At 41.5% G+C, this 24,939-nt stretch overlaps 1 protein-coding gene across 20 annotated transcripts in view; it reads right to left on the bottom strand.

Annotated features, from left to right (window-relative positions):
* Rbfox1 (RNA binding fox-1 homolog 1) overlaps positions 1-24,939 on the bottom strand; it is a 1,049,790-nt gene that overhangs the window by 302,583 nt on the left and 722,268 nt on the right. The window contains exon 1 of one of the 20 annotated variants that reach the window (XM_051181372.1): positions 23,022-23,330. The exons of 17 other annotated variants lie outside the window; for them this stretch is intronic. In XM_051181372.1, coding sequence (XP_051037329.1) covers positions 23,022-23,108 — 87 coding nt within the window. In that variant the 5' untranslated portion in view covers positions 23,109-23,330. Of the gene's footprint in view, positions 1-23,021; positions 23,331-24,939 lie in introns of those variants that run through there. 2 more of the 20 variants (XM_051181383.1, XM_051181384.1) reach the window with 2 other exon arrangements.

Raw genomic sequence — 24,939 nt, 5'->3', positions numbered from 1 at the left:
AGTTCATTTGCATGGGGAATGCTGCAAGGTGGATACCTGGATTCTTGAGTCAAAATGCTTTATGCAGATAGGAACTGGCTGTGTGGGGAGGACCCCAGCATTCATAGAAGAGAAAAAAACTTGAGAATCCAAGCCATTGCCTCTCATTCTTTCCATACATTGGTCTTATTTCAGGTTCTTCCTACACTCTGATATGTTACCAATCAGGCATCCTAGGCAGGAAAGTATCCATCACTACAAGAGCACCTCATATGCCTCCACACCACTCAGAAGGCACTGTAGAACACACAATAGTACGGCCCCACTGAAACAGAGCCTTGTACTCTTTATTGATGGGGTTGTACCACTTCACTAGTCTGGCCTTTGTATATTCTAGAACACAAACACACAGAGCTCTCACAATAAGCCAGACTACACTATTGCATAACAACATTGTGATGGATATTCCACCTAGTCCCAGAAAAAAGTCCAACTCTGGTCCATGTGGTTCAGGGGTCCTGCCACACTTGCCACTGCCCACTGGTGCTTTTTAGCACCATCAGACCACTGTCTTCCTTTATTAAAAGCCATCCATGTGAAGGCTTCTCAATGATGGGAAGCTCTTTGCATTCCAAGCCTTTCTTCCACATCACTGATCAGAAAGGTCTAACCTGACCACCCTCTGTCATGTGCCCTGTGACCTGGAATGTCTCTTTCATTCTAGTCCCCTTGTTCTTAACCATGTAGAAGGATTATGCATCCATGCCCCAACTTTTACCTGCCCTTTAGAATGCAAGTCCTATAAGAATGGTATACTTGGCACCCTGTCCAGTTACTGACCATGATGAATATCCAATACCTTCTTGATGAATAAATGATTAGCTGATCATATTGACCCAACAAATGATAACACCACATCAGTCAATATGTTGGAAGCCCAAGATTAAGAACTATAACCTCCTAAAGAGAAAGTTTTAGACTGACTTCCTGCCTTTAAATCAAAGAATTATCTACCTTTGTATATTACAAGGGAAGTATCTACCCAAGTAAACATCCCCTCCCACACAAAGGAACTATCTATTTTGGCCTTGACCTCATTTTGCCTCTGGCAGAATGCTTTTGGCTGTCAGCTATGAGAAGCTTGAGCAGAGCAGGTGGAGGGAGGCGTAAATGACCCTGAAGGTTAAAAGGAAAAGAAATTATCACCCAACAGATTGGGAAAGAGTTGAAAGATTCACCATGTTCACTTTGGACATGAATGCAAGGAAACTGACTTCTTGGACACTCTGTGAAGAAGAAAGAATTGGTAAAGCCATTTGCCAAAGGGGAAGTTTGATGCTATCTGTCATAATAGTGAATGTATAGACTTCCTGGAGAGACCTAACCTCAAAGGCAACAGGTAGAGAGTGATAAAAAAAAATGGGGCACCTGCCATCTTTGTCTGGCAACTGTGTGTATACAGAGGTACACACACTGACACAGATAATTCCTAAATACACCTACAGAATTTTAGAGTATCTGTTCAGCATGTTTTAGAAACATTCATATATGGACTTGGGTGAACAGCCAAGCATGCCATGGGATATATAAAACACAAGGCATCAAGCATTGTGGACAGAGCTATCCATGAACTTAAAACATATGGGTTGTGTCTGTGAGCCTCAGCTCTGTACCCAGTCACAAGAGAGCTCCACACTGATAACTGTGCATTCTTTTCCCATATCAACCCTGGCTGGTGGTGGGGGTGGGAAGAGGGCTGGGGTCAATGGGTGTCCACCTTTAATCTGCTTTGCTACTTCTTTCTTGGAATTGTTTTTAAGAACACACAGTCATCACATGACAACTTTTAAGGTAAAAGTGGTGTTGGGGATATGTCTTGGTAGGTAAAGATACCTGTTAGCTAGCCTGACAATCTGGAGACCATCCCTGGAATCCATGTAAAGGTTAAAGCAGAGAAGAGACTTCACATAGTTGTTCTTTGACCTCCACATACATGCTGTGGCATGCCCTGCCACCACCACCACAATAATAATAATAATAATAATAATAATAATAATAATAATAATAGAGATTATAGAACATATGTAGATATCAAAAGAAGAATTCAACATTCTGAGCTGAGACTAGAAAACATCTGGCTTTGCTCAGACTCTGAGAACTAGAAAACAGGCATTAGGGCAAAATGGACATAATTGAGTGATTTGGATTCAAATTTAGGCTTTTTTCCCTTTAGACTATGCACAAGTAAGCTCCCTAATGTTCAGATAAACTGAGATAATTCATGTCCAATGTCTAGCCTCCTTCCTCCCAGAAAAAGAACTGCGGTCAGCATTCATCACCTTTCAGTAGTCATTATGCTATAGCAAAGCAAGGGAGCAAATATTTCAAAGAGATGATAATATGGTGATATAATGAATTAAGTCTTCTAAAATTATCTCATAGAACTCTCTTCAATAAATGACGTTCTGTATCATGCTGTCCAATACAGTCAACACAAGTCACCAGTGGTTCCTGAGCTCAAGAAATGCCAATGGTATAATTTATGTATGGAATTTTTAATATTTAATTTCCAGAAACTTAATTTAAGTAGAATTATGGGCTATTAGTCCTCTCTATCACATATAAAGCCTTTCTAGAAAATTCTATTTCCTGAACAAAACTATTCCAATTCTTCCCTAACAGTGACTAGTATTATATATTGACACAATCAACAATAATATGAAATAGTATTTCATTTTTCCTTTGTAGAAGAACTGGTACCAGAAGGTCTTAGGGAGTTGTCTCCTCTTTGAATTCATTCAATTTTTTGAGTCCTTAAGGAAAAAAAAATGTTATCTGTTCCCTATCTATGATATTGTCTACATCATCCTCCCTCTCTCTGTCTCTGGAGTGTGTGTGTGTGGGGTGTCTATCTGTGTGACAAGGTCTCACTACGTAGTTCAGGTTGTCTTTGCACTCAGACTTCCTGCTCAGCCTTCCTCTTGATAAGGCTACAGAATTGTAACCATCACACCCAGCTAACACTTTCCAATCACCTTTTCTGTTCCTGAAAGCAAACAGGCCTTGGATATAGCAAATATCTTCATCAACCACAGGTAATAGCAGGAAACTGATAACATTCATGTTTTTAATGGCTTATTCAATGGAGAGATAATTAACATTTTTAAAGTCCAGAGTACAAAATTTTTTTAAATATGGTTCAAATATTTGTAACTGTCACTACTATTGGATGATAGAAATTTTTCACAGCACAAGCTTTAAACTCTAACTCCTCCATTCTGCTTCCTACAGGCCTTGGAAATAACAGGTCCACTTTCAGTCACTACAATTTTACCTACTCTAAACATTCAATATAATTAGAATCAAAGGCTAAGTTTTCTCCTGTGGCAGGTTTCTCTTACGTTGTAATATTTTCAATGTTCATTCATATTCTTCCACATTTTAATACTCCATTCTGTTTGTGTCTACATAATATCCCACTGTAGACTAGGTCGTTTTGTTCACCCATTCACTAGTTTTTAAATACCTCAATTCTCATCATTTGGCAATATAAATAATTCTGTTATAAACATTTTTCCAAAAATTCTGTACATTCTGTACACACACACACACACACACACACTTGCAGTTCTCCTAGAATTATAGCTAGGAGTACACTTTTTGAATCATATAATTCTATGTCACTTTTTGAGGAACTCCCAAGCTATTTCCCAAATATGACATTTGCATTCTCACAGACAGTGTGCATGCTCTGACTCCTCCCATCCTCATCAACACTATGGGAAAGGTCTGTCTATATGATCATACACTATTCTCAATAATATGATTAGTACAGTTGTGATAGATACATTCATTTATGCATGGTGATGAAATCAGAAGTGGGAAGTTTATGAACATGAATCAATTAGGGTTAGTTGTAAAACCAAAATAAATTTAAATAAAATACCTCTTGAGTTTAATGTGGGTAGCATAAACATTAGAAAACTGAAAAGACTATGGTCAAAGACATGCAGTACTTTCATTGGGTACTTTCCTAAATATGTATCTTGAAGTAACATTGAAATTTGATGTGGTTTCTTCATTGATGCCTAAGCATTTAGGAGAACTAGGACAAGTGTGTAGTTTTCAGAATTCCTGTAGCAGGTTATTTCCTGGAAGTACACAGACAATTTAAGTGCAAATGTAGCCAGGATGACTCTTCTTGAAAAATAATTACATCATTTATCTTTATGTATAATTCTATACCCACCTCATTTGTTTTTGAGTTAAGACCCAAAGGATCTAGAACAAAAGGGCTCACCAAACAGCAGGATAAGAAACCAGAAGCATTTGCTCAGAGGAAAGGGATCTACAGCAGTTTCACACCATAAGCTGATCTTACTTTCTGGCAGAAGGAACCAACTACATATTCCCAGAATAACCATATCTCCATCCAGACAAAGGGATGTGTGTCTTCTCAAAGTGCACAATACAACATTCAGTTCCCTCCCATTTATCATCTGGCTTGGCCTGGCCTGGCCTGGGCTGGCATGGAGAAATAAGGCCATTTCTTTCTTGTCTGTTTGAGGACATTTTCAAAGATTTAACCACATTGCTGCTTAGAGAGGCTTAAGGAGGGTTTCTACCCAGCAGCCAGAAACACACAGAGTGCTGGAAACACCACAGCTGTTGCTGCAGGAGAGATCCTTAAACACGCTGCTGCCGTAGGGTGGGAGAATAATCAAGTCATAGTTACAAACTTCTCTGCTGCAAGAACATCTGCTCACAAATCGATTTACAACTTAAGATGAGGCTGGTGTGATGGCTCACTGAGTAAAATAGCTTGCTGCCAAATCTGATGACCGAGTTAAATTCCCTGGACCCACATGGTAGAAGGAGAGAGAAGAGACTCCTGCATTTTGTCCTCTGACCTCCACACATAAGCTGTGACACACAGATTCCCATACACATACATACATAGACTCACACAGAGAAATTGAAGAAGGAAGAAGTGTGTGTGTGTGTGTGTGTGTGTGTGTGTGTGTGTGTGTGTATACATATAAACTTAATACTTGATAGAGAGTTGGAGCCACCACAACTCAGGAGTCCAAACACAAAAATTGCCACCCAGGAACATCTTCTTCCTTCTTAGCTGAGTACAGGGATAATGCCACTCACAAGAGGCACGGGCCCTTTGCCTGGGACTGGCTGACAGCTGCAAACTCCATGCCTAGGCCTGGAGATCAAGTGATGGAATGTTTGTTTCCATGGCACTCCCAGAAACAGATGGCTCTCTCAAGCTCGGGACAAACACATTCCCCACTCCACAATAAGTCAACTGGTCCCTGTGGTTAGGGCCCAGAAAAGTACAGAACCAGGTGTCTCTAAGGAAAATTGGGACAGGAGGAAAAGGAGATGTTAGCCCAAGGAAGATAAACTAGAGCTCTGTAGGGTATGAGAGCAAAGACAGAGAGTTGTAACCACTCTCCCCATCATTGAATCTTTCTTTTCTCTTATGTTATTTTTTTTCATAGCACTACTTGTTGCCTGTAATCATTCCATCTATTCTGTACAACTCATGGTATTGGTTTCATCTCTTTACCCTTACAGAACCCAAAATTCTTATGAGAATGGTATCAATTAGGCCTGGGAAGTGGCTCAGTCAGTAAAGTGCTTGACTACCTGAGTCTGACCCTAGAACCTATGTTAAGGAAGCCAAGCACTGCAATGTCTGCTTCCAATTGTAGTGCTGGGGAGTAAAAGATAAGAGGACCCCTGGGTCACTCTGGCCTGCAAGCAAAGCCTACACGTCAAGTTCCAGGCTTGTTAGAGAAAAAAATAGACCACAATGAGGAATGATACTGAAGACCATTCTGTAGTCACCACATGAATGCTTATGCATGTGTGAGCGTGTGTGCGCATGTGTACAATCATTCACCATTTGATTTCTTGAGCACTGGGTTCGTGATGTCCACCACAGAATCATTTATGCAGTAGATGCTCAATTCCTATCTTAAGAATCATCAGAGAACTGAACTTGCTGCATATTAAATAATCTTTAAAACCTTTTGACATGAGTTTCCCTCAATTTTAGCAAATACAGGGACTTTCAATGAAGCTCAACCTGTTTAAGATCAAAGCTATCATTGAGCCAGAGTAGTTCTGAAACCCAGGTTCTGTCTAAATCTAAACTGCTAAGTTGTCTGCCATTGTTACAGTTTACAAAAGTAAGGGATCCAACCCCAGGCCACCTTTTTCTACTTCTGCTAAAATACAATAGAAGGAAAATCAACCAGCCCTGAAACAGTATTGTCCTATGATAGAAAGCCTGGTCCACACGCACATGGCCTACCAGATGTTGCAAACAGCTTTGGTACAGCAAGGTTTAATAGAACATCCAGGATGGATCCTGCATGCTCCACCAGGCTTCCTTGAAGCCCTTGGATGCATTTTTGGGTCATTAACAATTAAACACACATCCACATACCACCAAAGCAGCACAAGTATCAAATCTAGCAACACAAAGTCCTGTGTTCTCCAGCTCCTTTTCTGTAAGAGCAATAACTTGCTTCCAACTCTACACGCCACTGCAAACCGTCCAACCATGCACACACACACACACACACACACACACACAGAGAGAGAGAGAGAGAGAGAGAGAGAGAGACGCACATGAACACGCTAAGAAAATAAAACATACATTCTCTGTAACATTGTAGAAAGATGAACATGGCCTCCCAGGTGCCTCAATTTCACAGCGTATTGTCCTTGTTACCCTCCCCCAATTCTACATAACTCCTTCCACCTTAGATTCTACCCATGTTCCCTCTGCATGTTTCTCTCTCTCTCTTAATCCCAGCCATAAGCCAGCTGACTCCTTGTCAGCCTGTCTGAGCTCAAATTTCTCCTTGAGTGATGTAAAATATCACCCTCTTGTCACTATCATGTAACCTATTTCATTTTCCTCACAGCACTTTCCAGCAAAAATGTCTGTTTGCTTACTGCTTTTCTGGAGCAGAATATAAAGTCTCACACCTAAACTCTAGCACCCAACATAAATTGAGGGTAGAACAAATATTTATAAAATCAGCAAACATACAAAAACCAAACCATCAAACCAATCTGAGTTTCTGAACCAGCTCCATTCTCAACCCTCAAAGTGCAGGGCAGAGGTGAGATAGAGAGAAGGAAAGACATTAACTGTTCAGCTGCTGAGTGCAGCAAACAGTCCTTAAGTTTTAGGCACACATTGTGACAAGGGCTCCCTGGTGGATCTCGTCCAGCTGTCCTAGTGAGTGCAGCCTGTCACTTCAAGTTCTCCATAACTTGAAAATGTTATATTTTTAGGACTTAAGGGAATTAGGATGTGGATTTTGATTTTAAGAGAGATGGTAAAGTCACTCAAATTGAAAATCAATCTCCTGACGTTAGATGTACATGGGCTTGGTTTGTAAGAGAAACCCTTGGTCAGCAGTAAGAAGAGAAAGAAAGACAACGAGGGCTCTAACCAGCTCGGTCCCTGAAACAGCAGCCAGGTTGGCAGCCTGGTGTCTTTGAGCAGGCTGGTTTCTAACCAAAGCTGAGTATAGACTATCTAGAAGTCTGATTTATCCTTGCCTCCCTGGTGTTCCTGTTGCACAGAGAGAGGCACCACTTTTAACATTCCTATCTCCTGGAATGTAGGAAGTCTCAGCTGTTGTTCTGGCTGGCTGGAGCCCAAGGACAGTCTCTGGAGTGTGATGCTCTGATCCTTAGGAGCTTTGTTTGGTTATTTTATCTTGCTGTCCATTTCCCCGTAAGAGTCAAACCCTACCATCCATTTATTGATTGGTTGATGGTTTGATTGATTGATTGATGCTCTGTCTACCCCATGGAGGCAAGGACAAGAAAAGGATCACATGATGCTTTTGCTATGAGACACCACTCTAGTCTACAGAGGAATACAAAGCCATTAATTCTTTACTGTGTTTATTTCTTTTATTTTTGAGTCTCAATAATTATTCTAGATTATGCTTGAACATTTTTTTATTCCAATCTGTTCTAAATTATTAGTCTTGCCTCTATAACCCAAGCTATAATTAAAGAAGAAGCCTTGAATTGGATAGGGAATGGGAGCAAGGGAGGAGTTGGAGGCAAAAGAGGAGGGGCTAGAAATGATACAAATACTAAATTCTTATATGAAACACTCAGAAAATTTAATTATAAACATACTCATGGAGTATTTTGTAAAGGAAAATCAAGTTGCTAGTTTGTACGGAGAGAGCATGAGAAGATGGTAGTGAGAAATATGAATGTGCTCAAGGAAAGCCTTGGAAAACTGGTTTTTAGTGGTTATGTCTATGTGCTCATGTGATGTGTTTCTATGTATGCACAGACATTGTTTTTTTTTATTTGTTTTGTTTTTTTAAGTATTTCTTTGGGTCTTTAATGAAGATTTGCCAAACTGATTTTATATACACATATATGTTTATATATACACAAATATATCCCATATTAATTTTGTAGTAAGAAAATAGTTTTTAAAAATTTTATATTGAAAACAACTTAAGACTGCATTTAAACCAAATATTAACATAATTGACTTCTTGTTTAAATTTGCACTAAAACAACACTTCCCTCATTCAAGCAGAGCATAGTGGGACCAGTATTATCCAGAATGTATTTCTGTGATGGTGTGGGTTAAGGGGGTGCTGTTTTCAACTCTCTAAGACACTGCAAGGAAGATTATCCAGAAATCATCATTCCCATTACCTAGCATGGCTCAGTTGAGCTCCACGTGAACTCCAAGTGCAGAGTGGGTCAGACATTGAGGACCTCTGCATCTTGTACTCATCAGATCTACTCTGGAAATTTGTTGCTCTTGTTTTGTAAAATGGCAGACTGAACCCACGGCCTGGAGCAAGCTGGACAAACATCCTAGTCCTGAATCATACTCTCATCCTTCAGATTGCAAATGTTAGCAGAGACAGCTGGTCTGGCGGTCATTGTTGCTCTGTTATTGTGGTAGAGAACATTCAAGTTTTGGATTGGTGGATAAATATTAATCTATGTTTCTGCATATTTCCAGCCTTCCTAAAATTGTGGGATCCCAGGAGAAGCGCTTTTTAGTATGACAACTGAAATACATGTCTAGGCATTGCAAAATGCCCCAGTAGTATAAAAATTCAGTCCTGGATGAAAACCATTCCCCCAGACAGATGTCTGTGGAATCCATTCAGGTTCCTGAGCCCATTCTACCTCCTGGCTTAGCTCTGGTTTTATTTTAGTTTTCTTTTTAATTTAGGAGTTAGTGTGTGCTCATTTGTTTAAGCAATGCATTTTAATATTCAGTAAAACATCCACACCTCCACTGCTGTGCTTTTAAAAGCTAGTTGGACTTGAATGGTTCTCCTTATAAAAAAACACTCATTGTCAAAGAATCACTTTGGGTTTCTTTTCTTTGTTATGGTTTTTAGAAACACTGTGCTATTGCATAACTGGAATTCACTACACAGTCCGGGTGAATTTGAATTTATGCTTCTCCTGCCCCAGTACCCACACCCTGATACCAGACGGCTGGGATCATAGGCATGTGCCACCATGCCTAGCTATCCACAGTTCATTTGTCCTCATTCAACCCACAGTAGACCAGGAGCCTCAGTACATCTGCCTCAGTCCTGAAGCTGATCACAGCATAAAAATCTCAGTGAGGCAGGTGTTCCCAGGCCTATGGGACCCTGAAAATATACCAGGCTGTGTCAGCAATAAAGATGGCAAAATAATGTTCTACTCTCTGCTGGAAGATAGAGGCTTGACTGCACGTGGAATTATACAGCCTCCATAAGGAGGTAGGGGAACCCACAAAATGGAGACATCATCAGACTTACATACTGTCCTTCCCCAGGAAGGAAGAATACGGTGTCCCTTTGTGTGTACATCTCTGGGTTGTCATGGCCAGATGCTAAAGGAAATGGATATGTAACTAACCCTGTCTCCACTATGGTTTAGACAGATAAGAATCCTGTATGTTTGATCTTACTCTAATGCTAGAGGCTTCTTCTCACTGTCCCTGGATGCTTCCATCATATGCAGCAACTGGGATGGGAATCCTAGTCATAGACAGCAGATAAGGGATCAGGTTAAGATGCTGCTGAGCTGCACCTGGGATGATGGGAAATGTGATCAGTGTTTGCTGTGTCTCAGGCCCTCTGGCAAGCTACAGCAAGTCCCTTCACTAAGTCGCAATAGGAAGCATCTGACTTTAAAAAAAAAAAAAAAAAAGCCAATAGGCATGAAACAAAATTCTACTAGTAAGAGCCCTGAGCCTAGACTTCTAGAAAATGTTACAAGCAAAGCACAGAGCTACTCGGAGAAGTGGGAAGCCTGGTCTATTAATATTGAGACAATAACCAGTTGGTCATCATCCATGTCACATGTTCCACCAACACCTCCCAAAGAGCAAGTATCTCCTTCTCAGCAGAACAAATGCATAGCTGTTGGAGGGAGGAAGACATGCCCAGGCAGTAACAATGGAAGACTCAGCTTTCAGGCTGTCTGTGGTCCCTGGAGTAACTGACCTGTTTGATAGATTATGTGTGTCCAGGGGGAAACCTGAAGGTGTATCTCCAGTAGGCTTAGATACTGATAAATGAAAAGACAGTCTTGTAAACCGAGCTACAGGGTCCTCTTTCCCAACAGTCCCCTCCTGGCCCTGCATCAACATCTTGTGTCCTGTTGTGATCAGTACCCCAGGAACTTGACTTCGACTGGAGAACAAGCCCTCCTGACAGGCAGTTGCAAGACACAGGGAGGAAAACTGATGAGATTTAAGAGCAGAAAAGGACTGCATGAGCCTTCTGTTCAGCACCTTGTACTAAGCACAGACAGCCATTCCCCTGTGGAGGGCAGGCAATAGCTCCAGTGCTTCAGAATCATGGTTGCTCAGGCCACAGGCCTGCTGAGCACAGTGAGTCTGCTACCACCTCATGACTACTGGAAAAGACAGTCAGTTCACTTGGCTGCCTTCTCTTATCTTTGAAAATATTTACATATTAGTTTATTTGATTTCCGAGGCCAGGTCTTCCAGTAGCCCTAGCTAGAACTTGTGATCTTTCTGCCTCAGTCTCCTGAACTTGGAAGTTACAGGGGCTACCACAATGCCTGGCTCCCCTTTCCTCTTCAAAGTAAATCTTTCCAGGAGAGTTCAAAGCAGACAGAATATTCACTCCAAAATGGAGTGAGTAGCAGCCATATCGATAACAGTAGAAATGAGAATAATGATAATTTTATGCTACATCTGAATTGTGTATTATGTTACCATTAAATATTATTAGCTAATGTTTATATAAAATTATATAATGATGATATGAATAATGTTCCAATGTGTTTGTAGCATCATGCCATATGTATCTTGTATACTGATTATATATTACATAGTACATATTAGTACACATGTATGCAATGCATAGAGATGAATATAACAATTATGGGTAGTTATTTCTACTCCTGTTTCAGACATTTTGCACATGTTAGTATTAGAAGTATATTATGATCATTCATTCTTCATTGCTCAGGAGCATCTGATGTTATTTTCATCCTACAGAGGACGTAAAGTCGAGGCACTTTCCATGTACTCATTGAGATACAAGAAGCTGCAGAGCTTCTAAACTTTCTAATGGAGGCAAAGATAGCTTGGCTCTAGGTTTGTGCTCTATGACAACACACAACACTGGCTGCCACATGGAGAACACCTACAATCACCACCATCAGGTCAAGAATAAAGTGTCCTGTTGATGAGTTTGTAGTGTACTTGGTGACAAACTTGGAAACATATTTTGAGTCTGAAACAATTGCTATGCTGTTTACAGGCTATGTTTCCTTTAACTACCAACCAATAGGATAAAGACTGGCCAGCAGAAGAAAGAGTAAAGTTCAAGGTCAACATTTGTGCACCCAAGGTTACAAAGGTGAACACAGTGGTGAAGACAGGAGAGGTCCAGCCCACAGCTCTACACTGTCCTGCCTCCTGTTAGACTGTTTCAACTAACTAAAACATAGTTCGTAGATAAGATACTATAGGTAAAACACCTCAGACATGGCCTGGTACATAGTAATGCCTGAAATCTAGCAACTACTGTTGATATAATGATGACTAAATGTGAAAAGCCCCAGGAGGCATTTTCCTCCAAGAAAATGAAAGAAGTATGAATTTATGGTGCCTTCTGCTCAAAGGGCAAATCCCTTCAGTCCTCTCTTAAACCTCAACAAAGTCCCTGCATTGTTGATCAACATGTTTCTGAGCCTAGCTTCCCATGAGAAAAGCAATTACTGGGCTGGGTTCCATGTAAACAACACAGACAGCCAGGAGTAGACAGCCAGGAGTTCGGTGCAGTGCCCGTACTGACAAGGCACTTGTCTACATTCTGGTTTGTAGAGGGGTGGGAGGCACCTTAATGGTGAAGATACATGAGTGACTCAGGGCTATAGTGGCCCCACCACACACACACACACACACACACACACACACACACACACACACACACACACAACACAACACACACAGGGTTTGTCACAAGTTGCTGAGTACCACTCAGCACTCACCCATCCTCCCTACCACCAGGCACTGACAGATGGGAGCTATTCTCATTATTTAACATTTATTAAGCGCCCACAGTGTGCCAGGAGCTTCACAGAACAGGGCCGTGGGTGGTCCCTAAGAGTCTGTCCCCAGAAGGCTGTAGCCACATGGAAGAGATGGGATGGGCCACTTTTCCCCACTACAAAGGGCAGCCTCCACCCCTGCCACCCAACTCCAGCATGTTCTGCAGGAGCAACTGGGAAAAAAGATGTGGTCTCCCTGTGACTTTTCCTATGTGCTCTTTGCCTAGAAGTCTCAGCTCTCTAGGCTATCACTCAGCAGTGGGAAGGGGACAGTGGGCTTTGTATATTACAAGTGAGAGTAAACAAGGGTCTTCATAGCACCTAAGAAGGTTTGGTTGGTGGGCTTCATAGCACGCAGGTAAAATGCCTCATATGTGACCAGAATGCATAAAATCTAACAGATCCTATAGAAATAATTATGATTCAATGTGAAAACTAACAATAGAAGACATTTTCTTGGGGGAAGAAAAATGGACAAAAGACAAAATCAAAAGGCCCAACATCCCAGCAGAAGAATCAGAAATTAAAGGTCATTCTGCCTCAGGTAGCTCCTGTCTCACCTGAACTACACAAGACCCTGTGTCAATTTATACCACAGATGTCAGGTTCCATGACCACATATTCAGCTCTCCTCCATGGCACTCTAGGATGGAACCCCTCTACCGTCCAGCTACACTGAAAGGAACCTCCTCAAACAGGGGCAACATTGAGAACGTTTTCACCCACCAACATGATAGTGCCAACTGTTGGGAAATCACAAACCAAGCAACAGCCAGTTTGTCATCCTACATGGCATTTCCAGTGAGACCAGGTGCTGTTCACCAGATTGACAGAGCCACCTGTGAGAGAACTGAGGTCTCCCTCCACTTTCAAAATGAGATGAGGGGTGACAGCCAGTATCCATCAACAGCTCCGCTGCCCACTAGAGGGAACTGAGTAGAAAGTCCAATCCTAGGTATGACATCATGTCCTCCTAAGACCTTTGTGACTGTCCTCCAAAGCCCTCAGGAAGGGTCACTTCTGCACTCTGAATCCTGATGATACTGGTCTGACGAGGCCATGTACTTTGGTGGTACTTACATTTTACAGATAGGAAAGTAGAGGCTTCTAGAAGTCAAGCAGTTTATATAGGATTGCCCATAGTGGGTCACCACCTCACTTAACTTTGGCCTCTATGAATGTTGTTTTCCTTTTACACAACCGAGTCGCTCACTAACTGCGAGGGAACAGCTCTGAACACCATATCACCAAGAGAAGGGAGGGAAAGTATGGCGGAACTGTGAACAGAGCACAAGGCTGGGCTCACAGCTAGCCACTTCTTCCTCTATCACACCCCTACCTCATCATACTCATGTAAAAATATTCAAACAGAAACCACAAAACCCTGTTTTATGGAGTATAAAACTGCTGTCCCTCCAGAAGGATGAACAGCTTCCTGAGATTGTCATCAAACCTGACTTCATGCCCAGCTGTGGTAAAGATGTCATGAACTAGTTGGAGCTAGAGACTAGGGACTTCAGGAACCTATAACTGAGCTATGGTATTGATTTCCAAATTGCTACCCACAAGGAGACTGGCTCTCCATGTGACCTCTGAGGACAGATGCTCCACTCAATCATCTCAGTGTTTTCAGAGCTTAAATGAGATTCTAATGTGGAACCTATAATCAATAAACAAGTATGTATGAATGAACTATATGGAGCCTCTGCCTTCTGCTTTTAAAAGCACAGAGTGCTCATTCTGCAAGTTCCAGCTATGGGGAAAGGCCTGAGCGTGGAGCTCCATGTCTGCAGCTACCTTACAGGCTGAGAAGTTAATAAAGTAGGCATGCTGGCTTCTTGCACTCTGTGGTGCACATGTGAGAGACCTATCTTTGGATGGGAGAGAAACTCAAATATGGGTAAGTCTCCCCATTATAATCAACCAGGCAAAGCACTTACCCCAAACAGGAAAGGAGTGCTTCACTACCTACACTCAGATTTATATCAACTCAAAAGTAAAATCCACAGGTCTTCCAACTCCCCTTAGGCTGCACCAACAGCCTAATATAAAAACCATATTTGCTGATATAGCTTGTCTTGAAATGATTAAAATGATAGATGGCTGAGGCAGAAACACATTCTTTTTATAGGATACATATTAATCACAAAGATTGACAGAGTTCCTTTCATATTTTAATTTTTTAAAGTGTATTTCTCTGAAACAGGACATGGCATGTGACTTGCTTTGGAATGATTGGAGGTCATAGTATTTCAGATCCCATCACTAAAAGGTTTTGTTTCCTGAACTTTGAGATTTCTTTCTGGAGTTAGGAATAGAAGAGGATGTATACCGAGAATATCACAGACTGGAGCTAGAGGTGTAGCTCAGTTAATAAACAGTCTAATGTGCAAATATGAAAGCTTAAATTTAGATCCATAACATTCACTTGAAATCTGGCAAAATGGTGCACAGCTATAACACCAGTCGAGTGGAGTGGAGGTATGGTAAAGGTGGACCCATGAAACTCATTGATTAACAGCCTAGATGAATTGATGATCTCCAGGTTCAGGGAGGGCCTCTGAGTTAAAAAGAAAGTAAAGATTGATCAGGTGAGAAACCTGAAGTTAGCCTCTAGCCTACACAGGCACATGCATTGCATATACATATACAAGCACATGTACACAAGTGTATAACATCTTTCAGAATATATTATTTATACCTGAATATATTAATATGTTATATATACATACATAAGATACTATGTGTTGATTTATGCATGGCTAATTTAAAGAGTAAGAGCTACTTATTTTAAAATACCAATTTGGGTACAATTACTAGGGTGGTAGGTGTCCTAGGGTTTTCTTGATTTGCCTCGATTATGACATACTTGTCTATGAAAGTGTGGGAGTGGCCCCAGATACAATTTCATCAGTCTAGGGGAGAAGATGCTGGGTAAAGCAGCTATATCTGGTCACTAACAGCAAAGCTGATGGGCTGGAGTGATGGAACAAGTACCCCATGAGTATGTGCTATGCAGTCTCCAGACCCCAGGTCACAACACAACCTCTTTATCCTGGGAAATGAAATGTGCTCTGTGCAGGGAGATGGGTCATGTTCAAGTGTAAGAGCTTTCATTATTATTATTGGTCAAGAGAATTTGGGCTGTGCCTATCCAGCACTCATTATTTAATAGTTCCCTAGCAGGCCCTGCATTCCCAGTTCACTCAGTTCAGGTGTGGATGGGAATAGACAATAGCAACAGTCAGGGATACTGGGCCCTGGAATGTCTGCTGGGACAGATGAGGAACAAGCACTGTAAGATGAGAGAGCATGCACTGTGTGTCTGGACAATCAACTTTGTCACTGTGTGGCAATGACATGCCATTGTATTTAATGTCCAACTTTGCTACCTATAAGGTAGCCCTTCACTGGACCCCTGAAAACAGATGTTGCACCCATTCACCTCAGTGTCTGCAAATTAGAGAAGTTAAAATAATCTATTCTCCTTATATGTCTTCAATGCTTCCTTATAACCTACTCTTAGTTCTCAGTCCTGCAATCAATAAATAAAATAGACTCTGAACTATACCAAAAGCATAAGAGAACATTGCAAGTTAGCTCTTCCAGGTTTGATGCAGTAACTGAGAAAAACTGAGGCATGGTGAGGTTAACTGACAAGCCCAAGGCCACACGCTTAGTATATGCCAAAGTTAATTTATCAACCTGGACCCTGCTTGACTCCAAATTCTCCTTGCTACCTTTCTTACTGTTTAATTTAGTTCACTGTTGACATGGCCTCATTGGCAGTACAAAAAAGTCACTCGGTGACTAAGATGGAGTGGCCACAAAGTAAATGACACCACCGGCATTTATATCAGGCATCCGTTCTGATGTCTTTCCCAATCATCAGACTCTCTGAACAGTCAGATCACATCATGGGGCAGAAATACCACTGAGAACATAAAATGGCTACCCCAGCCATGAAATTAAAGGAGTTGTTTTTAAGTCCAATCATAAACATATGCAAATGACATGCAATATCTCCTCCCATTTCTTGGCATATCTAGAGGGTGGGTAGGCTCCTCTCTGGCCACTGGGAAAAGTTAACATTTCAAGTCATTTCCAGTAGCACCACACAAAGGATGCAGAATTCTTGTAAACCACATTGCCAACCCAAGGAGGATGATGCCTGCTTCAAAATACACAGTGCCTAGGGTCTGTATGCACATTAGGGAGACATGACTCAGCAGTTTTCTGTACCATGGAGCTCCCGGGAGTGTAGGTGTGGGAAGACATCAGCATTTGGAGAAATTACTATCTCAGAGGTAAAGAATGGCAGTAAATGAAAAGTGCTCTGCAGTTGAGCTTTTACCTTCTAGGTTCACAGGAAAGTGTTATGGAGCGCATCCCTCCAGGACAGACAGATTCAGGGTATGGGAGACTCCTCTCTGAGGCTTTCTCCCAGTTCCTTTGGCCTAAGACTTTCCCTTTTGGGATCCAAACACCATCATATTTCACAGAGCAGAGCTAGTAAGATGGCAAACATACTGTAGAGAATCTCTTAGTGTGACAAATTCCCTGGTGAGTGCCAACTGGTGTTTACCCAGCTCCAGTCCCAGGTCCTCTTTTGGAGTTGTCCACTTCCCAACTCTAGCAAGCATGGGTCTCTTCCTCTCCCATGCCCCAATGCATGCTTGTTTTATTACTTGCTCTCCTATTAAAGGAAATGGTGATAACCCAACAAATCCAATGGAAATCTGGACTTTGCCATTGGCATTTTGGGGGGCTTTGGATCACTCCTACATCCTCCATAATTAAAGGGGGACTCAAAATATAAGACAGTGGTTCATTGAAACCTCTGGAGTTACCTGTCATTTTTTTAAGGCAAGAAAATGGGTTTATTTTGGATTGTAGTTGGAGTCCAAGAACAAGGTGTCACATCTGGTAATGGCTTTCTTTGTGACACAATCTAAGGTGGTAAAAGGTATTACATGACAGTATCTAAGACCTGGACAACTTGAATTTTGTCAAATCCCAAGATAATGTATCAACAAATTAATTTATTACTCACATCAATGGGTTTATATATTCCCAGAGGCAAACTTGTAAGCCTTAGAGGTTTTATATTGTCTTACCTCTTACTATCTTATACTGTAGATTAAATTTCAATATGTGGCTAGGTGTAGTCACCAGTTATTTTTAATAAGCATTTTTGGTTTTTGCTGTTTTCCATTTACAGAAAGGTATTCCACTAGAAACCTTTAGCAGAGTCTGGGACAATACCATGACATCAAACACATTAATATTCCCCAGGCAAAGGACATGGATATTCATGCTGACTGGATAGTGTATGAAGAGTTGCTTGTAGCCATTTCTGGTCAAGTCTTATTCTTGAGTGAAATTTGGGGTCAGGCCTCAAAATTTTGGATTTCAGAAGTGTTTGAAATTGAGAGTTTGAAATTGAGGTGGTGAACAGTACAATCCAATTCCATTAGGTCACTATGGAAATTGAGTTACTATTATATCTAAGACATTAGCTCCATACCCAGAACACAAGTGCTTCCTTCTACTATCTTTAGTTTGGGAGTGAGCTACTGTTTCTCCCACTAGGTTATGAATGTTCAGGTTGATGGTTGTGATACCACTTTTGCCTTTCAGGTGCCCCTCCTAGGGCCCTACTAAAGTGAATTCATGGCAACTGATAGGTGAATGGATGCCTGGGAAGGCTGCTAAGACTGTTCACTGCCCTTTCTTTGGGACAGAAGCTTGTCTTCCAGGGCATAAAATCTTAGCAGACACTGCTTAGTAATCTGTTCATTTGTTTGGTAACTAGACACATAGTCACAGCCTTGGAGAACATTGTAGGTGGATTCCTCCCTCCTTTTTCCCAGGTAACACTACAGATGGAAGCCCCTCTTCAGGACTTAAATTACCATATGAAAAGCTGGAGATATGTGGGCTTTGTTGAGGCCTAGTAAAGGAAAGTTACTTCCTCAGAGTCACAAGAATAGAAACTAAGTTCTAGCTTAGGGTAGAGACCTGGGAACCCAAAGCATTGTTATTATTATCTTTATTATTATCATTATTATTTTTACCATGCTTTTACAACTCAAGCCAGATGAGCCTATCAGTCACCTGATCAGGACCAGCCCACCAATCAAGATGGATTTGCCTGAAGACCGGCTGAGAAGTGGAGGACTAATTGTCCCTCCCTAAGCTATGTATTTAAGTATTTATCAAATGTTCATAAAAGACTAACTTTCCTCCTTTCCTTTGGACACTGGCCAAAGCCAAAGTGTACTTTCTGAACACTGGGCTTCTTCACTCTTTCTCTGAAGGGCCCACCTGCCCTGACTCCACTCTCAGCCTCCTTCACCCATACAGCTGCTTGCTGCCCCCATTTCTGAACACACCAACTTCCTAGGCCCTCCAACTCAAAAGGCATGGTTTTCTCTCTTCCTCTTTGTGATCTCTCTCCAGCCAGCGGCTGCCCAGCCTGGCCCATTGTTTTTTCTTTTAAACTCTGTTAAACATTGTCCTGGACTAGCTGGGTGGTGGTGGCACCCTCCTTTAATCCCAGCATTGGTGACAAAGGCAGGCAGATTTCTGTGAGTTCAAGGCCAGATTGGTCTATAAAGCTGGTCTAGGACAGCCAGGGCTACACAGAGAAACTCTTGTCTGAAAAAACCAAAACAACAATAACAAGAAAAACCACTGTCCTGGAGATGCTTCTGAGTCCATTTCTAAATTCTTTTACTAACAAGATGAAGAACCCAAGAAAGAAAACTTTAGGTTCCATGGTATCACTGTATTAATGTTTTTCTGCACTAACAGATAACCAATATTGTGTATCTTATAATCATCCTATACACTGGTGGGTTTCAAGGACTTCCATTCAAGTATGTAATATATTTTGATTAATTTGTCCACTTGACTCTCCCCTTCTTTCCCCTCCTATTAGTACTATTCATTTTTTCAGTATTTTCATGCCATATGCATATGAATATGTGTATGTATATATGATTTTATACATATATATATACATACATATAACACATATACATACATATAATGCAGGATCCCCAAAGAAAGCATTTCTATATTTTTAAGTCTGCCATGTTTTGTTTATAATCTCCAGTTCTATCCATTTTCCTGCAAATGTTGTAATTTTAGAAGCCATCATTTTTGAGGCCTGAAAGGACCTCAAAAGAGTCACTTTGTACAGGAGAAAAGTTGCTTCAGCCATATGTGCACATGAGTATGTATATCAGGTATATGCTTGCTCCACAGAGCCAAGAAGCACTAAACTCAAACCCTGAGAAACCATACAGATAAGGTATGAAACCATGTTTTAATTGGACAATTTGTCCAATATCTTAAGGAAATCCTGCTGACAGGGTCTGGACTCAAGAATGACTTTTACAATGGACTTGACTTCCTATGACAGCAGGTCAGGCAACCCACTGGTGAATCAAGATGGCATTGGGAGTGGAGGAATAAGGAAAGAGGGCCCAAAGAAAATGCTTTGGTTCTTCATCCAAAGATCCAAGACTGGTTTCTACACTGAGGATGAACCACAGTCTATGAAATGCCATAATAGTCTATGAAATACCATAGTCTATGAAATGGCATAGTCTATGAAGTACCACAGTCTATGAAATACCAAAATCTATAACGTGTCATAGTCTATGAAGTGCCATAGCCTATGAAGTGTAACAGTCCATGAAGTGCACTTGGTATTACTACTTTTTTCTGCATCCTTTTGACTTTTTACCACCCATTAAATAATTCAACCTGGTTTATCATAAATCTCTATAATCAATCCATAGTTATCTGTACAACTGGATGAAAACAAAACAACAACTCTATTTGTCTTTATACTCAGTAAGTTTAGACATAATTTTGAGCTCAGAAGATACAATATGGTAGACACTGGCTTTACAGAGGAGTAAAAGGCAGGGTCAGTGTGAACTCTGTGACTGACTTTAAAGAAGAGGCCATGAGAGTAACCTTACTATAATGGATACACTATCTGCAACATGAGTCACTTCCTTAAAACCTGAATATGCAAATTACTTTTTCTTTAATAAAATTCCTGAACAAAAATTGGGCCATGCTGGTCTGAATTTCATCACAGAGAACAACATGAGAAGTAGTATCTTTGGCCACAGAACAGTTGGCTGTGGAGTTTGGAAAGACGGTGATCTTAGATAGCTCCCCCCCCCCCCAGTGACCCTTGGATATAGCCACCGATGCTGTTCCCAAATCTCCAAGCACAGGGAGATCCTAGCAAGGATGGATAGATGCACACTCATCATTTTGTTGTCTTTCTGACATCACTAAGATCTAAAGAAATCTCAATCCCTGTGAAAGGGTCTTTATTCTGGAATGGGATAAAACTCCCCATGGCTAAATGCCAAGGGAACTGGTACAAGAAACAAGTTAAAAGGTAAGTGGGTGCTAGAGTCTTCAACTTCTTTGCACCACACCCCATCATTCCCTTGTAAACATAACTGCAATGGGAAGGGTTTTAGGTTCTTTGAGATAAATGGTGCAGCCTCCACAAACCAGCAATAGGGCTGGCAAGCACCTTCATGTGCACAGCCTGTCAGTGGGTTCTGTGTACAGGAGTGTTTAAGGACAAAGTGGGTCCCAGAAGCACACCAGAAGCTCCCCACTGAACCAATGGCTGCCAGGTCACTAGTTCAGACGTTTCATTTTGGGAAACAAATGAGAATGGATCAGATCAACATTTGCAAGTAAAATAACTTGTCCCATCCCAAACCAGTTATGTTTCTTGCACATTCTGCCAAAGAGGAAGAAATAGGGCCATCCCAACTTCTCAGTTGGCTTTGGCATCTTCTCATCTATCATTGGGGTAATACGTTCAGAGTGGCATTTTGTAATGACAGAAACATCCCAGCAAATCGATAGTTATTTAATTCCCAACAAGCTCTCAAGTCCATTAACCCTGATTACATTCACCCATTTCTGTGGGTGCCGTTATTCTCCTGCACCAGCACTTAATCTATAACAGGAACTTATGAGAACTTTCAAAAGCAATTTCAGCATCAATCAGCATGGGGTGAAATGAGCGATTTGCTTGTAATTATTTATTGGATGGGGGAGCAGAGGGGCCAACAAAACTCCAGCCTTTGACCTTCATCCCAAATTTCCATGGGAAGAAAAAGACCTTTACTCTGCTTTACCATCAGATCCTAAGTTTCATATTGCTATGCAGCCACTAATGAAAAGCCTTTTTTCGTGTTGTTAGGAACATTCTCCACCTGACCTATTTACCTATAACACTGAAGCCTAGTGATACACCACACATGCAGGGCAATTGGAAGTTCTGGTGCTGTCTGCACTGACTGCCAAATAGATTACTGCACCCAGGATCTGACAGTTACTAAAAGGTAACAGTCACATTGATGGAAAGAGAAGAGCATTTGTTCAGGATTCTCCTCGGAAATTGTAATTAATGGATGATAATTTTGTAGACCTCTCAGCCATGGAGTGCTGGGTTGGGGCCACAAGAGGAGAACTGCAATGTTGTGCTGCATACATTTAATTTTCCTTTCCCACAAAAAGGAGATTTAGAATTTATTACTAAGGGCTGGTTATTCTACTTAAAAAACTAGCAACAAATAGCCACTTGCTTCCTACAGTGACCCACTTCTATCATGAGTGGATGTTGGCTTTCTGGAGAATTGTAGGCATACTCCCAGAAGTGATGGCTTTGAGTTACAACACAGAGGTACAATAAGGCAAAGAAACAGGCCCTTATTTCTTGCTAGTATGTGAAGCTCTCTGCACACAGAATAACAGCCTTACAAGTCAAAACCATGGCTTCTCAGCTTCTCTCTTGCTACTGAGGATACAAACCATTGGTAGGGGATTTCCAGAATAGCCTTGGGCTTCCTAAAGAAACCCTTCTTTCTCTGGACTCCCTTGTGTTCCATGGGTCACCTCTTAGATTTAGAACGGGGGTGTCCTCAACCTGTGTGGGGTGCCCTTGGCAGCGCTCTGTATTTCCTGCCCTTCTGTTTCCTAGGTTAAAACCTTTAAGCAAGCCATCTCATGATAAGTCACTGTGCCTCATGATCTGTTCTGTGCGACAGAGGCCCTTGGAAAGCTGGGGCAGAGAGCAAATCTTTTGCCCCCTGGTCAACCTCCCGAAGCAGAGGCATGAATGTTAAACAGCATCCAGATCAATACAAGCAAATACAGCTCAACTACACCATTTATTCATCCATGAGAGATGTCAATAGCCAGATTAAGGTGATCCATCTTTTTGATTTCCTACTGTCTTCCTTCTGACTACATGAGGGCTCCCCCCCCTTCCTATATTAAAAGTGTTTGCTTTCTCAACCATAAAAATTCCAATTATTACTCAGAGCATTCTGGAGTTAAGTTGCTTGCTGGCAAAAGCCATGAATTACCTGTATCAGTCCAGGGAAGTAGGGGGCAGCAGGCACAATCATTGGCACTCCATAAGAATGCAGAAGGACTCCTTGCGACGCCAACATGCTTTAAATGGAGGCTTTATTCCCTCCAAGGCTGAACACATCAATAGAGAGTTAGAGGGAGAAAAAAATCTATAGACCCAACTTCTTCTCAACTACAAAGCCAAGAGCCAAATCGCTTCTGTCAGGAGCCAAGTGCTCATCCACAGGCGGCAGAGAGGGGAAAGGAAAGAAAATCCGAATCAGCAACTCTTAATGTGAAAGTTTTCTTCCCAGACAAGGAAGGGACGCGGCAGCTGCAGGGTCGGAGCTACCAAAATGGAAGGAGCTATTTTGAGAACAGCTTGTCCAACATGACTAACCAAATACTCTCCATTAATTTAGTTCTCAGACAGAGGGAGATGGAGTGACAGCGAATCAGGAGAGGATAGAAGGCATCCGTCCTAAGGAACTGGGCCAAACTGCAGCGGGCTAGGTATACATGAGATTTTTAGAGAGAAAAAGAACAGAAGTATAGAAACTTACGTGACAATCAGTTGCAACTGAGAGAGTGTAAATCTTTGCCCACTTAAAGGAGCTCCTCGGCTCCTAGATTTAAGTTCTAAGTAGCAACTGATTGTCATGTGAACTTGTGTATTGCCATACAAGCAAGAGGACACAAATTTAGATCTCCAGCACTCATGTAAGAAGCTGGGTAATGCGGCACACATCTGTACTTCCAGCATCAGGAAAATGGAGACAGGAAGATCTTAGGTCTCAACTGGCCAGCCAGGATAGCCAAACAGAAATCTCCAGGTTCAGTGGTTTAGTGAGAGGCCATCTCTCAAGAGATAAGTAGAAAGAAATAAAGGAAGATACCTGGAGGTCATCCTCTGGCCACTGCACATACATTTGCATATCTTTACCCCCACCACACACAGAGATATGTAAAAACAAAACAAAACAAAAACACTCAAATTTATCAGCCTCATGTGGGCAGCTCAACAAAAATTATCTAAGAAGAATCAGAGCATGGTAGCAAACATCTATAGTTCTAGAACTAAGAAGGTAGATACAGAAAATCAGGAGCTCAACTGCATAGCAAGTTCAAGGCCAGCCTGGTTACTACAGACTGTCTCAAAATATTGGTGATGATGATGACGATGTAATAAAACATTTGACTTTCACCGGATTTCAGTTTGAAGGGGTAATTCATAAGTAACAAAATAAAAGCAGCTGAAATTGGAGTAAAGAAGTTTTGGGGGTTACAGCATGCTATTCTTCCACATCTCTGAAGCAGAGGCTAACCCCAGCCCTAGGGTACAAAGTGGTAACCAGAGGGAATCCAGGCTCTCTCCAGTTAGCCACTTTGCAGCCAGTAGTAGACAGTGTTTAGTTTGAAACACCTCATACACAAGCACTAGGTGAGGTGACACTGTACTGTGATGTGTAGTCTACAAATGTGTTGGGTGGCAGTTAGAGCTACTCTGGGGCCACAGAGTGGGTACAGACTTGCTTGTGCTTATTTCATCTGTAAGGGATTTCACATGGCTTGCATGCTTGTCTTCCAGCTGTGATATATTAATATAACAATATTAAAGAAACATGGCACTCTGCTCTCAGAGATGAAAGAAAGATGTTGTGAAATGCCCAAATTGGGAATTGAAGGTGCATCACTTTGTATACCAGTTCCTATAGGAGTCAGTGAAGTTGAATCATGGTTTCTGGAGTGTTCTTTTCCTATCTGTATAGTCTTGAACATCTTCATTTGCTTCCTAGACTCCAGTTCCATTTGGGCATGTCACAGTGACATGAACTCTTGTCAACTTCTTGCAGTGTGCAGTAGTCAGTTACCATGGTTTCTGCTCTTCCCTTCAGGGTTGATATTGACCCATCTTTGACTTCAGACCTCAAG

Source organism: Phodopus roborovskii, unplaced genomic scaffold (genome assembly GCF_943737965.1).
Source record: "Phodopus roborovskii unplaced genomic scaffold, PHOROB, whole genome shotgun sequence".
In the NCBI taxonomy this organism is placed as follows: Eukaryota; Metazoa; Chordata; class Mammalia; order Rodentia; family Cricetidae; genus Phodopus; species Phodopus roborovskii.
This window is presented reverse-complemented; position numbering and strand designations above follow the sequence as displayed.